Below are 14,430 nucleotides of genomic sequence, written 5' to 3'. Positions count from 1 at the left end.
TTTGTTTGTTATTTTCACAGAGGTCAAGCGAGAATTGAAACCATAAGGACATAAATGTGTTTCTCCAATGGTCCTTATGCTTTCAAAATCTTGTGGTCTTTTTTGTTTCAGTTTTATTATAATTTTCAGAAATGATCCTTACAATTTATAACAAAAAATTATTAACCTTTTGTCTTCGGGGGAAAAAGTCTTTTTTACCTTGGACTTAACAAAAAAATTATAAAGACCCGATGTGATAGATTTTGAAACAATAAGCACCGATGACATTTTTTTAAATAGGGCTAAACACGCAAAAGCTAAGGTAGTAAATCGGGCAATCATGTTGTGTTTTTATCTATCACGATAATATTTTATGTAACACGATGTCGTGTTTTTTTAACGAACACGAAAACCAATCAATTAGAAAACGAGTATGCATGTGGTTGGGATTGAAAAATAGTTTAGGGTTGAGGCTGGGAAAAAAGTTGGGTTTCTTGAACTGACTCAAACAGATCAAAATCAAAATTTGAACGAGGCAATGGTAGGATTGAAAATTAGTTTTTTTTTTTAACCGACAATATTATTAATAAAAAAACCACCTCCTAGCAAGTTGTCAGGAGGCAAAAGTACAATTTTTAAAAGAGAATATTATATACAATGAAAAGGATTAACATGTCATTCAACCTATCAAAAAGTATAATGAACTCTCATATGCTTAATTCATGTAAAAACAATGGACTTTACTATGTCAGACACTTTGGTAGGGAGAGTTCGTATCTTTTAGAAGGTCCAGTCACACCTTGCTTTTCAAATGAGCCAAGCCGTCCCATACCGTATACTAGTTAAACTTTTCCTTTGTTTTAAACATGTCCCCATTGGGATACAAACTTCACCGGTTCCTCAATAGTTGAGATTGGAATTGGTTGAGATTGGAGTTGAAAAGATTGGTAAAATGGCATTGGTTCAAATTGGAATTGAAAAGAGTACGTATTAAATGGATACATGTGTGGAGTCATAGTAGGATAATAGTAACTAGTTGGTGAATGAATGAATTGATCAAATAAATATCGATAACATGTTGGTGATAGAAGGTTTAGTGATTGAGGGTTTGGAGGTGGAAGGTTTAGTGATGGGATATTGGAAGATTTTTTTTCGTCACGTTTTGTTTTGGCTTAAGTGAAAACATCTTTGTTTGGTGAATTGAAAGTATTTATTTATCGGGTTTGGATTGAATTTTAAAATATAATGGTAAAAAATATTTTATTTTTAAAGAAAATGAGGGATTTTTTTTAAATGGTGAATGTGAAAGTTGGATATGGTCAAAATAAAATGAGGGATTGAATTTTAAAATATAATTGTTTATTTCCTTGTTCGAACCTTCGTAAGCTTTACGAAATTATTCAAACACATCGATATCAAAAACCAAAAACCACCACATCCAGCCAAGTTTTTTAGTAGAAACCAATATGGAGTTATCTATCATGCCAATTGTGTGACTTATATTATATCATCTTAATGGTTATAAATTAAATTTTTTTTAGTCGAGCACTTTATATAATCTAATATTCTAATGATATTTTACACTTTATAAAGAATTATCAATGGATTTCTTTTTCGAAAATTAACTAAAAGTACATAGGCGTTACTTCATCAGAGCATATGTGTGCATTCTTTTGGGAATATATAGGTAGGCCTGGCTACTTTCTAGTGTCACATGACTTAACTTTTTGGTTCTGTAGACAAATTATGATGTTTTTGAAGTATAACATTATGTTAAACCACTGATTTTAGGCTTTATATTCACTTAATTATTAATCTATTAACCCTAATTTTCAAATATGGTCGAAGCTCGATTCGAAATGGGAACAAATATATAAATTTATTTTGGACATAAACCCTTGTCATGTCTCGAAACTTACCAATTTTTGAGTACCAAAATATTAAATAAATCAAAATGTTTCCCACAAGTTAAAGAATTAATGCTTTGGAAAACGTAGTTAACTAAATAAACCACAAGTGCCTTCTTTCTTTTGATTCTTTTAAAGTACTTCTGAGTAGTTCATAACTCAAGAAACACAGAAAGGGTCTCTTTTTGCAATTAACAAATTAATTTCTCTTTTCTCATATTCCAAGAAAGCTTAAGGTTTATGTGATGTGTATTTGTATTGAAAAAAAAAAGGTACATATTTTACTTTTTCTGAATTACCATTTTTACCCCTCTTTTCAGTGACTGCTGCTGCTACATTACATTAGCCTTATTGTATCCTTCTTTCTGCTAGTCTGCAGTATCCAAAGCTTCACTCAAGAGATGACTAAAGATGAAGACTTCAAGCTCCTCAAGATTCAGGCCCACCTCATTTTCTTTTTTCTTTTATAATTTGTTTTTTTACTTCTTCATGTTCTTGTTCCTTATGCCTTCTATATTTTGATTTTTGAATTTTGTTTTGGTTTCAACAGACATGCATTCTGAGAGTGAACTTGCATTGTGAGGGTTGCAAGCACAAAGTCAAGAAAATCCTTCAGAGAATTGAAGGTGGCTCCTCTTTCTTCCTCTTGAATCTTGAGATTTGTGTCTTTAGTGATAAATTAGCAAATTTTGATATGGGTTTTCGTGAAGTTTCAAAATTTATGCAAAATGTGGTGCTCTAGTGATATAATCTATGGCAAAACTCTTCTTCAGAACTTAAATCTGTGAATCGAGAGAAATAAACAACTTTCAGTACATAATGTACAATTGATGATTGCACATTTGCTTAGAGTTTGGGTATTTCATGTTTTACGTGGTGGGATTTTGATAAAGATTGAAATTTACAGAAATCTTGTAACATTTGCTTATACCTTTTTTTTTCTCAGAACCAGAGCTCCTAAATTCATAGGAACGTACATCTCTATTGCATGATGTACAAGTTATGAATGCAGTTTTTTGGATTTGGGATTTTCGGATATGGTTTTTTTTGTACAAATTCTGATGCACGAGGTACAAATCAGTATAATATTGGCTGTAAATGTTGCAGGTGTGTATCAAGTGAGCATAGATGCAGAGCAGCAGAAGGTGACTATTTCAGGAAGTGTAGATTCAGCAACTTTGATAAAGAAGCTTGTGAAAGCTGGTAAACATGCCGAAATTTGGTCAAACAACAACCAAAGTCAAAGTCAAAGTCAAAATCAAAATCAGCAAAATCAGAAAGGTTCTAACACGAAAGATGACAAGAAAAACAAAACCCAGAAAGACGATTTCACCAAAAGCCTTGAATCCATGAAAAAACAGTCAAAGCTTCAGCCTTTGACCTCCGGAGAAGATGACGATCCATTTGAAGATGACGAGGATTTGAGGTTTCTGAAAGGGAAAACAAATCAATTGGGGGTTTTGAGGCAGAATCAGAAACAACAACAAAAACAGCAAGAATCAAATGCAAATTCCGCCAATAACGCGAGGAATTCCAAAGCTAAAACTCAACCCAACAATGGAAGTGGCAAGAAAGTTCAGGTCAATGTGGGAGGGCAAAAAGGCAATTTCGAGAATTTGAATGAGGGCAAAACGGTAAATGAGTTGAGCTCCATAATGAACAATCTTGTTGGTGGTGGTGGAGGGTTTGAAACGCCTGAGAACGGTGGATTTGCAATGGCTACCGGTGGTCAACAGATGATGAACTTTAACATGAATGGGCCTGGGCTTGGGCTAGGGTACAACCAGCAGCAGCAAGAGTACAACTCCTCTGCTGCTGCTGCATCAATGATGATGAACATGCAAAACAGGCAAGCAATGTATCAGAGGTCACCTATGATGCCACCAACCACTGGTTATTACTACTATAATTACAATCCTGCCCCTTACACTTACAGTGAGTCCCCTCATGGCTACTACTACACTAATACCAATGGTGGTGGCAACATGTTGAGTGATGAGAATACAAGCAGTTGTTCAATCATGTGAGGGGCAAAAGTGGGAAAAAAGATTAGATCTTTTAGAAAGTATTTGTGTGAAAGAAGTTTAATGTACTTGTGGATGTTGTTGGTGGATATTTTGTTGCCAAATTTAGTCTTGTGAAAAACAAGTGGTTCTTGTGTCTAATTTGACATTAAGTTTTAGTCTTTTAGATGTAAACAATCTATGGTGGTGGATCTTGAAAGAACCTCACATTGACTTAGATTGATTTTATCTGTTGCTCTTTAGCGGATTTTGTTTGTTTGGTAAACAAAAAATTATTAAATGTGGATTAACTCTTTCTTTGTCTAATTATGTTGAGCCTGTTTAGATATAAGAACGTGATAAAGTTAATTTTATTAACGAGGTTGGAATTTTTCTAAATTTATTAAATTCATTAAAAACTATATTTAGAGGGTGATTGGAATAACTTTTAAAACAACTTTTAATTTTTTCAAAAAGTTAGAAAAGATACAAAAGATGTTTGGGTATTAAAAAAAATCTTTTAAAATGACTTTTTGTATAGAAGAAAAAAAGAGTGTTTCAAAAATCACAAAATTCTATCTTTTTGTGATTTTTTAATTTGAAAAGTTAGTTTTTACTTTAAAAGCAAATACAAACACTTTTTAAAGATTTTCTTTTGACAAAAATCACTAGCCAAAAAATCCTTTTAAAAAAGAACTTTGAAAAGTTTTCCCAAACACCCCCTTAACATCAACGTTCAAACATGTGGTTTTCTCTATGAATTTGTTTCCAAGTAAGTAAATATTATGCAACGCTAATTGAAGTAAAATAGTCGCATCATAACAAAGATAATGTGTCAATGTGGTGTGTAATACTAGGGTAGGAAAGATAGATATGCGATTATGAAGGATTGAAATGTTCTCAAGTTAAAGAACGAGTATTCAAAGTGTAACTTACCCTAATCCTAAATTTAGTCCTGCGCTATCCTCTTGGCTCGTCGGAATCTTCTCAGGCCGGCGATAATGTTACTTCAAAACCACACTCCTCTGTTCTTCAACACCGCTGGCGGGAAACTCCCCATCCGTTTCGACGAACGTAACATTTTAAAACACAGACGATATCGAGTCTCGTGTTCGAATTCTTATTTGACGAACAAGGTATGTCGAAGCTTTCACAGGATACTCACTCTTTCCTCTTATATGCGGTCGTAGTATGTGTGTGAATTTTCGTTTGCGTTTGTGATAGATATTCAGATATTGTGTTTTGTTGCAGTGGAAGAGACAATACACTAGCGTTTTGATTGTGCCAACAGGAGTTGGTGCTTCGATTGGAGGTTACGCCGGTGATGCTTTACCTGTTGCTCGAACCCTAGCTTCAGTAGCCGACTGCGTCATTTCTCATCCCAACGTATGCTGTCTGCTTCTCTGTATTTCCTTTTCAAATTGTGATAATGTAGTGCTGTGATGATTCTGTTCACAGCTGCTAGAATTTAAGTTATCCCTTCCCTCCAAACCCTAGATGTTCTGTAACGATTGAACATTACAGGTTCTTAATGCAGCAATGCTCTACTGGCCAATGCCAAATGTCATGTACGTAGAAGGTTATGCCCTAGATAGATTCGCAGAAGGCTTATGGACACTACAGCCTGTTCACCAGAACAAGGTTTCCTACAAATCTATCGATTTATTTCATCCATGGAGTTAATACACACGCCATTACATAATATATGGTTACATTGTTATGATTTTGTTCATGTAATCAGGTGGGATTGGTTCTTGATGCAGGAATTGAGGAACATCTACGCATTCGTCATCTTCAAGTAGCAGATGCAACAAGAGCATCACTTGGTTTACCAGTTCTTGAGTATATTGTCACTGACACGCCTCTAGAGGTAAGAAAATTTCAATCTTTAGTTGAATACGAATCGAGTTTCTATGGATATATATCTTAAGTTTAAGAACTTGCAGGTGGAAAAGTGGATCAATCCGAAGAACGGACAGGCAACAGGGAGGATAAAACATCCTGATTCCCTATTAAGAGCTGTAGAAACATTGTGTGATCGATCTATAACTGCTGTTGCTGTTGTGGCTCGTTTTCCAGATGATGACATTGAAGATGTGGATGATTATAGGCAAGGAAAGGTAATATTAAGTTATTAACATACAATTGTTTCACATGAACATGCCCAAATTAAAATTTTGTATCTAAATTCTGTTTTATAAACAGGGGATCGATCTACTGGCAGGAGTGGAAGCCATTATAAGCCATCTGGTTGTGAAGAATTTCAAGATCCCTTGTGCACATGCTCCTGCCCTATTACCTCCTCCACTCACCAAGTCTTTATGTCCAAAATCTGCTGCTGAAGAAGTGAGTTGATACTTGTATATGTATATATATACACATTCATATAATCATACATACATCTAAAAGGGTTTTGATATGATTTTGGAAACAGTTGGGATATACATTCTTGCCATGTGTGCTTGCTGGCTTATCTAATGCACCACAGTACTTGACTAATGAGTATGAGTCTCAAAGAAATGGTTGTGTAGTGGGAAGTGATGTTGATAGTGTCATTCTTCCAGCAGATGCCTGTGGAGGAGATGGTGTTCTTGCATTTGCAAATAAAAGAAACAAGGTTAAATCTTTCATTTTGTTTCTGTTACTCTTCTGAATTATTCTGTACGTAATATGGATGATTATGCTGCTGCAGCCTCTGATTATTTGTGTGCAAGAGAATGAAACTGTGCTGAATGACACTCCTGATAAATTTGGAATTGATGTGGTATGTTGAAACAAGACAATGATCTTTACACATGATATAGGTTTTTTTAAGTCAACATAATGCATTGACTATGTCATATAAATGTAATTTATATTTGTTTTTGAAGGTGAAGGTTTCAAACTATTGGGAAGCTATAGGAGTAGTTGCAGCTCATAAGGCTGGAGTTGACCCAAATTCACTCAGAAGGGACAAAATCAAGAACATTAACACAAATTCCTTAATGCCTTATAATACCTGTGTAGCTTCAACTTCTAGAATATTTGCTTGATTATATCAACTCCATACATACTCATTTTCTTTTGGTAAGTAACTGCTTCATTGCCCTTTCTGTTAAAAAAAAAAAGGACAGGTTTTGTACTAGGTTTTGAGGGGGGATGTATATATATATATATATATATATATATATATATATATATATATATATATATATATATATATATATATATATATATATATATATATTTACTATGTACTAGTAAAAAAAAGAGTATGATACTATAATAAACAAATAGATTGAAATATGTTATTATTTCAAGTTAGAACACAAAGAGTATGATACTATAATAAACAAATAGATTGAAATATGTTATTATTTCAAGTTAGAACACAAAGCACGTCATACAAGTACTAAAAGTGCTGTTAAAAACTTTGAGTAGTTTAAGATTGGTTGACCGAATAAAGTCAAACTTAAAAAGTGGTTCATAATTAAAGCACCATTTAATCAGGACCATTGACATTTGAGTGGAGCCTGCCTTTCATGTGAAGGAAATTTCAAGGCAGAAAAGCTTTTTATCATGTGATCTTGTGCAAATAATAACTTCTATATTATATAAATAATGACAGTACAACCAAGCGGCTACAATCATTTTAATGCTTTCATGCAATAATAACTTGTATATCACACAATACTAATTACATAAGCAAAGGTACGTATATATATAAAAAAGTGTACACTCATACAAAGGCCTCTTTCCACGTGCTCTTATTAATGACTTGTACTTTGTGCATTAATACTTAACCACACAAACGGGCATGCATATGATCTTTTTCAGGCAGAAGCCTCGTTTCATGTGCTGCTGTCATTCAGACTTGTAACTTTTGTATTAACATTCAAAGGAGATCTGAAAAAAGGACCATTTGTGTGACCCATACGCTAAAGAAACCAAAATCTGAACAGCTGTTGTGCATTGAGGACTTGTACTTGTGCATTTAAGTGAACCATAAGAATAAGATAAAGTAACCAGAATTTTCATTTAATAAAGGGCACATCTAATACACCAATAATTCACGTGGAATGTAATTTCCAAGCAGAAGCCTCACATGTACAAGTTGTCAAGTTCTTTCGTAAAAAAATCAAGAACCCCTGCCCAAATTTGTATACAAAAGAACATATCGAAGGGTGAATTTCACCCCAAAAATACATCAACAACAACCCCAAATTAACCAATCCTTCATAACCTTCTTCATAATTACGACGACCATTGATCAGGTACTGTGAGAAAATAACTCGTCATGGCCTTCCGGAACCTTCTCTTGTATTGTTTTGGAGAAATTATGGTTGGTGAAGCGTTTTTGGGCCCACCCAGAATTCCCGACGCCTTTACCCACGTTTCAAGCTGTTTGTCCCACGTGTATTGTCGCATGAAATCAATTATCCCCAAAACCAATTCTTTACTCTCTTCATCAACTCCAACCAGCAACGAATAATCCATCACGTCAATTGACTGCACAAAATAAAAATAATGTTTTAAAATTTAATCATTCTCGAGGGTAGTAAAGTGAAAATTCATATCATACTCATACATACCGCTAAGAATGACGTGTCGTTCCAAACCGCTCTTTCCAGGCTCCGTTTAGCTTTGCTTCCGAGAAAAATGGGGTTCGTTCGTAACGCCTCCAGCAAATTCATATCCAGAAGTGTTTTGTTTGCTCCGGTTTCCGAATTATAACGAGACCTCGCAGACCCTTTCAGATCATAAACCCTAGAAATACGTTTCTTGAAGAACAAATTCTCCATCACCATTACATGCATCTTCACTTCCTTCCCATTCCCACTTCTCAAATGCTTCACAGTCACCTGATAAATCCCCACGATTTTAGCAAGACAAGTAGGGCTCCCGGAGTTTAAGGAATCCGTCAAGTATTTGAAGTATTGTGGAGCGAATTCCTCGAACGATTCCAGTTCTGTTTTCGTCACTTGTTTTATGATAAACCGTTCGTCTAATGATTTCGCGAAATACACGTTGCTTTTCCCGCCTTGGGCGCTCCACCTCTTGCATCGGCTTAACGAACGCATGTAATCGAGCTCGCTAGGGCAACATTTTTTCCTTAAGGAATCGAATTGTTTCGCGAAGTAACAAGTCACTGAGAATTTCACCTTTTCGTCCTCGAATGGAATTGTTAAATGATGGGAGCTTTTGGAATCGGAAAACAACGATCCGATTCCGGTTGAAAGGTCTTCTGATTTGTAGTTTGAGTATTGGATGTAGTCAAGATCAACAGATCCGAAGGATTGCCAGCCTGAAAGCTTAGAAACGGAAACAGAATGGTTTCTATTGAGATACGGTTTATCTATGAACCATTCTTCGTATTCCTTTGAAGCAAGGGCGTATGATATGATGCTTGTGGGCTCGTTGTCATATACTGTAATGACCGTGTTTTGGGTGCCATAAGGAAGCATTAAATGGGCACCTTCTGGGAGAAAAGATGGTGGTGAAATGAACATCGGTTTGTTCCTCCATAAAAACTCCAACTTTTGATCTTCATTGGGGAAAACTTGAGAGTAACTCCTGTATATGTTGCGGATGGGGTCTTTATAATGTTTGGTATCTTGAAAAGACAAAGAGGGTGGAAGTTCTTTTTGGATTTGTTCTTGAAGGGACATTGCAGAATCGAATGAGTAAACCCTAGCAGGTGATGAAATTAGCCTTCTGAAATGTGGATTTGCAGGTTTGTTTCTTCTTTCGTGTTCATGTTCATCTATTGGTGAAACATCAAATGAAGCTCTCAAGGGTCCTGTCCATGCAGAATCGATTTTGTCAGATAGAAAGGATTCAGAGTCATCGGTTTCTTCATTGGATTCGATTTGATTGTAGTCTGATTCATTGATTCGGTCAACACTTCCTGCAAAAGTTGAATAACTTCTCCTGTGTTTGACCTCAACAGCATCTTTGGAATTAGAACCCTTTAGAGAGGAGAGCCTTCGATCCCAAACATGCAGACCAATCGTGAGAGAATGTCTCAATCGGTTAAGCTCAAACACGTCTATTTCAGCCACACTCTCATCATGAGAAGGTTGAAGCAGATCCTAATTCATAAAACAAACACATATGAGTCCTAAAAACCTATAAAAATCATATACCTTTTTACTTCCAAGATTCAAGGTTTCAAGATACTTACCATGTAAACATCTCTTTCTTTAATTAGCAAATCTTTCAACTCCTCCACATGTTTACTCAACTCACTTGAATCTGAAGCCTCATTTCCTTTGGCCCGATGTAATACTTCAGATATCTCATTATACAAAGCTTTCGCCTTGTTTAAAAACTAACACCCAGAAAAAAAAAACAAATCAGAATATAAGAGAATAATTTCAAATATTCAATAAAATGTAAGATTCAGATCAATATAAGCACCTCTGATACTTCTTTCTTTAACCAATCTTGTTGAACATGACCAGTAAACTGTAGTACAGATGGTGGCAACCGTACAGAAAGAATATCAATAGGAGAGTAGCGGAAAAACACCACCATACTCCCCAAGCTGTAATAGCAAAAATAATAAAAGTTAAAATAATTGACTATTTATAAATTGTGCAGATACAAAAATGTTGTGTTAGAATTACGGAATTACCCATAGAAACGTAGGCAGTCTCGTTGAAGAGAATGACCACATCCTGCAACACGATTGGCAGTTGCATGATTTGAAAAACTAAGTTCCAAAAACTTTCCAAAAGAGAGACCCCATGCAGCATCAGACATGATCACTCTATGAGTTGCAGGTGGGACCCCGTCCACATGGGCACACCTCAGACACCTGTGCCACATCCATATCTTTCCTTCTTTTTCACCTGGTAGCTTCAGGGATGGAAGTCGTCTAACATTAATTGTTAGATTCCCCTGTTGGTGAGTGTAGCATACCACATGGGCTTCAGCTGTTTCGTTGCATGATCTACAATTTGATGTCTGAACAGAAACCCCAAATCAAAAGAATGGTAAAGATTCAATCTTTTAATGAAATTATAAAAACCCAGATCAAAAGAAAGGTAAAGATTCAATCTTTTTATGAAACTATGCAAGAAAGATAACAAATTTATATAGAATTAAGTTTTACCTGATCAAAAAGATCATCTTGGAGGTACCTCCCAAGTGGTTTATCGAAGCAGCCATAGAATTTTATACGCAAGAGTCTTGATCGTTCACATATGTTACCATTTAACACGCATCGGCTAGAAAACGATACTAATATGCTTTGATTGTTGTCGGTTGCTGAATAGTATTCATTTGAGGCATCAATTACTTCAAGGCTTTCACCCTTTTCCACTTCATTTTCTTCCACACTAACTGTTAAAGAACAGTCTAACGGGTCATCACACTGTGTAATGACACTTCCATCCTTCATCTGACATGAGGTTTGACTTTGACACTCAGCAGCCACATCATCTCCCTCAGATCTGGGCGAATCCGTAATTTCAAGATTTGACCTTTCGGGCATTACTGTCTTTTTAGGTAAACTAGCACCCTCATCAGCCAAGAAAGAAGTTTCCAGTGACAAATGATAAGCAGCAAAGACAGCATACTGAATAACATGTTTGACTTTCTTTAAATCTTCACGACGCGAGCCTTTTAGCAAGATCTACAAAAATAAAGATGATTAAAACATGAAATTAAAATCAAATTGGATATATATTATATGGTAAATGGAAAAAGGGTTTAGGATTCTTACAGTGCAACCCAACCTCCTGGGACAACCATCAAAGAACATCAAGGTCTTGGATGGCTTCTTGGAGAACTGATTCTCTGCTTCATGATCCTCAGAGAATTTTTCCAATCTAAAAAGCTCACATTGACCTAATCGTGTGGTGGAGATCTTATCTGTAGATGGGGTTATAGGAGCACCTGTACACCTGGATATACGTTCCAATAAAGGTCTTTTAACATTTGAAACCAGTGAAATCTCCTTGGCTAAAAGATACTCTTGTGCATATGAAGATACACTTTTTTCTACCAATAACACATTTGGTCTTCGTGCCTCTATTCTTGAAACAATCATCTTCAAATGATCGATTTCTTGTTGCAGTAGGGTTTCAATGGAAGCAAGCTGATTATGAGACCTTTGATACTCGAGTGCTCCCCCTAAAATAAGCAACCTTGGATTCTTGTACTGTGATGTCATCCGTTTGTGCTTTATGTTTTTTGTACAAACTACTCCCTTAACAAATAAACTGCATCAAGAAAACAACAATATGAGTCTTTCCCATTTTAAACATCATTACAAAAAGGGAAGTAGATTTTTTTGTTTACCTTTCGTGAGGACTTCCAGATGCTATACATTTAATTTTTACATAATCACCAGGATCCATACTGCCACCTCTACTGGTGTCTGGTTTCACAAAGTTTGCTGCTTGCCATGCTAATGATGTTATTATGTCAAGCCATTCATCTGCTTCCATGAACTCTGATTGTAACAGCTGTGAAACAAGAGCCCTGAAATGCCCTTGAACTACAGTCTCCAATGGCTTCTTGTGCTCTGAATTTGGGCCATTTTGAAGTGTATCACTAGATGAGAAAACAGCACCTGTGGGTCCGATTTCATCATCGTCATCATAGTATGAAAAGAAACTGATTTCTTCATCATCTGGTGGCAGAGGAAACCAAATAAGACCATTGTTTTCAAGATCTAATGGCTTGTTGTGTGACGTGTCATCAAATACTGACAGATCATCGTTAGCAGGATCCTCAGTTCCCTGATCTTCTTGCTGTACAGAATGCCTCCTAAGTCTATTGGATGTAAAGTGAACCCTAGAGGGACTGAAATTGTAAAATTCATGGCTTGTATTGACGCTACTCGAATCTACATCTGAAGTATCAAGACTATACGGGCTGAACACGTTCTTTGAAGAATCCCCTGTTTCATCTTCATCACTCCTATAAAAAAGGAAAATTTTAGATAAAAGATTTTATCAAATCTTGATGGATATAAATTACAGATGTAGTAACATACCTGATACAATTTGGTGAAGGTGGTTCTGGGCTTTGACGAGGTGAATCAGAAGGATATATCTTATGACTAAATTTTCCCCCAATTTTTTGTTTAACATCAAGATTTCCACAAAATCTGCAAGATCGGAGGTGAAGTCCAGCTTGCGTGCCACTTTTGGATTCAACAACAACAAAAGAGCCATAGCCATAGCCCTGCACACACCTCTCGCAAAACAATCGGCTACATTTCTGACAGTGATAACCGAGGCAAGACTCAGAAACTTTGATTTCGCATTGGCAACACATGGTTTGACCACCGTCAGCCATTTTGACTTCGCCGGAGATGGAAGTTAGGTCACTTGCTCCCCAATAAATCCAAGATCTAACCTTTTCAATCAAATCTAGTAGTGTGTTATCAGCAACTCCCATCAAAACCTCACACCCCAATTCCCAATTCTCCTCCTATCCTACGAAACTAAGAAACAGAAAAGTTTAAAACCCAAAAACTAAAAAAACAACTTGGGTTTTTTTTGGAAGTTTTGAGGCTGTTTAACAAGCCTATGAAGTTAATTAAGATGGTTTTTTTCTTTTGAAAATGGAAAGATTCAAGAAAGGAACAAAAAGGTCTCCTTGAAATCACGAAAAAATCTCAAATTAGGAATGTATGTACACAGATCTTGTTACTATAATCACACATAGAGAGCCCCTAGAAGATTTAAGACCACCACAACAACAAATAGAAAGTGTTTTTTTTTTCTTCCTTAGCTTCAATATCCGTATGTAAAGCCCCACAAAACGTAACCCTAGCTAACCAATACCAGAATCATCGAGAATAGAAGTTCCCAAAATCAATTGGAGCATCAAACAAACGAGATCCAGGGTTTAACCACCAAAAAGAGATACAATTCAGATCATATGCCACATGAATCCCATGGTTAATTCGATCGACGAGGGTCTGAACAAAAAGGAACAAACCCCCATGTTTGAAACGACAAAAAGTAACACAAAACTTCAATTTCCTCCCAAAAGTAAAGTATCAAATCAGATGATTAACGAGAGTATAAGAAGAATTTATAGAACACAGAGGACGAGGATAAAGAGGAGGAAGAGATAGAGTACGGAGAAGGTTCCGTTTAGGGCTCGCATCTCCATATCAACTTGAATCATCTGCTGCTGTTTCTTCTTTTTCTTGAGGAAAAACCACACTTTTTTCTTCTCGCTTTCCCGAATTTCGCGGCAATGCTTTCATTTTCACTACTCAACTACATTTAAAATATACATATACACACGCATACACTGTAATTCCATTATTATTCTATTCTATTCATGTAGTAATGTAATCTTATGTGTTTGTAACCCTAATTTCGCTCTCACCCTTTTTAGACTGTCACAATCCTTATCTAATCTAATCGAATCTCTTTACCTGGGTTTTGTAATGACCCTGACCCCCACTTGGAAAGCGAAAACTTTCCCTTTTTTAGTTTATTTGCTTTAAACCCCCCTCACGTTTTTAGCAAAATATGTATCTCACCATTTATGTTTCGCAAATTTCATTGTTAACTTCCAAATGATGTTTT

The 14,430-nt window shown here is 35.8% G+C and overlaps 3 protein-coding genes across 4 annotated transcripts; 2 read left to right on the top strand and 1 right to left on the bottom strand.

Annotated features, from left to right (window-relative positions):
- Positions 1-2,214: 2,214 nt before the first annotated feature.
- On the top strand, positions 2,215-4,051 carry LOC145041305 (heavy metal-associated isoprenylated plant protein 37-like). The gene is made up of 3 exons (XM_078989315.1): positions 2,215-2,326; positions 2,437-2,512; positions 2,994-4,051. Exons 1-3 carry the CDS (start codon positions 2,288-2,290, stop codon positions 3,911-3,913), a joined length of 1,035 nt encoding a protein of 344 aa, XP_078845441.1. The 5' UTR covers positions 2,215-2,287; the 3' UTR covers positions 3,914-4,051.
- Positions 4,052-4,793: 742 nt separating this feature from the next.
- LOC145041304 (uncharacterized) lies at positions 4,794-6,959 on the top strand. Of its 2 annotated transcripts, none has more exons than XM_078989313.1 (9): positions 4,794-5,025; positions 5,141-5,275; positions 5,414-5,567; positions 5,653-5,759; positions 5,836-6,009; positions 6,095-6,235; positions 6,324-6,506; positions 6,582-6,653; positions 6,760-6,959. In XM_078989313.1, the coding sequence occupies exons 1-9, from the start codon at positions 4,891-4,893 to the stop codon at positions 6,919-6,921; spliced, it is 1,263 nt and encodes a 420-aa protein (XP_078845439.1). In that variant the 5' UTR covers positions 4,794-4,890; the 3' UTR covers positions 6,922-6,959. The 2 variants fall into 2 exon arrangements, with proteins under 2 accessions (XP_078845439.1, XP_078845440.1); XM_078989314.1 differs by having other exon boundaries at positions 4,797-5,025; positions 5,414-5,530; positions 5,631-5,759.
- Positions 6,960-7,880: 921 nt separating this feature from the next.
- On the bottom strand, positions 7,881-14,218 carry LOC145041303 (putative 1-phosphatidylinositol-3-phosphate 5-kinase FAB1C). Its single transcript, XM_078989312.1, has 9 exons — positions 12,876-14,218; positions 12,176-12,799; positions 11,598-12,096; positions 10,986-11,507; positions 10,506-10,837; positions 10,289-10,415; positions 10,053-10,199; positions 8,461-9,960; positions 7,881-8,377 (listed from the first exon to the last, which is right to left on the bottom strand). The coding sequence occupies exons 1-9, from the start codon at positions 13,280-13,282 to the stop codon at positions 8,123-8,125; spliced, it is 4,413 nt and encodes a 1,470-aa protein (XP_078845438.1). The 5' UTR covers positions 13,283-14,218; the 3' UTR covers positions 7,881-8,122.
- Between the last annotated feature and the right edge of the window lie 212 nt (positions 14,219-14,430).

The sequence above is a fragment of the Lactuca saligna genome, chromosome 4, assembly GCF_052625555.1.
Source record: "Lactuca saligna cultivar CGN05327 chromosome 4, ASM5262555v1, whole genome shotgun sequence".
In the NCBI taxonomy this organism is placed as follows: Eukaryota; Viridiplantae; Streptophyta; class Magnoliopsida; order Asterales; family Asteraceae; genus Lactuca; species Lactuca saligna.
This window is presented reverse-complemented; position numbering and strand designations above follow the sequence as displayed.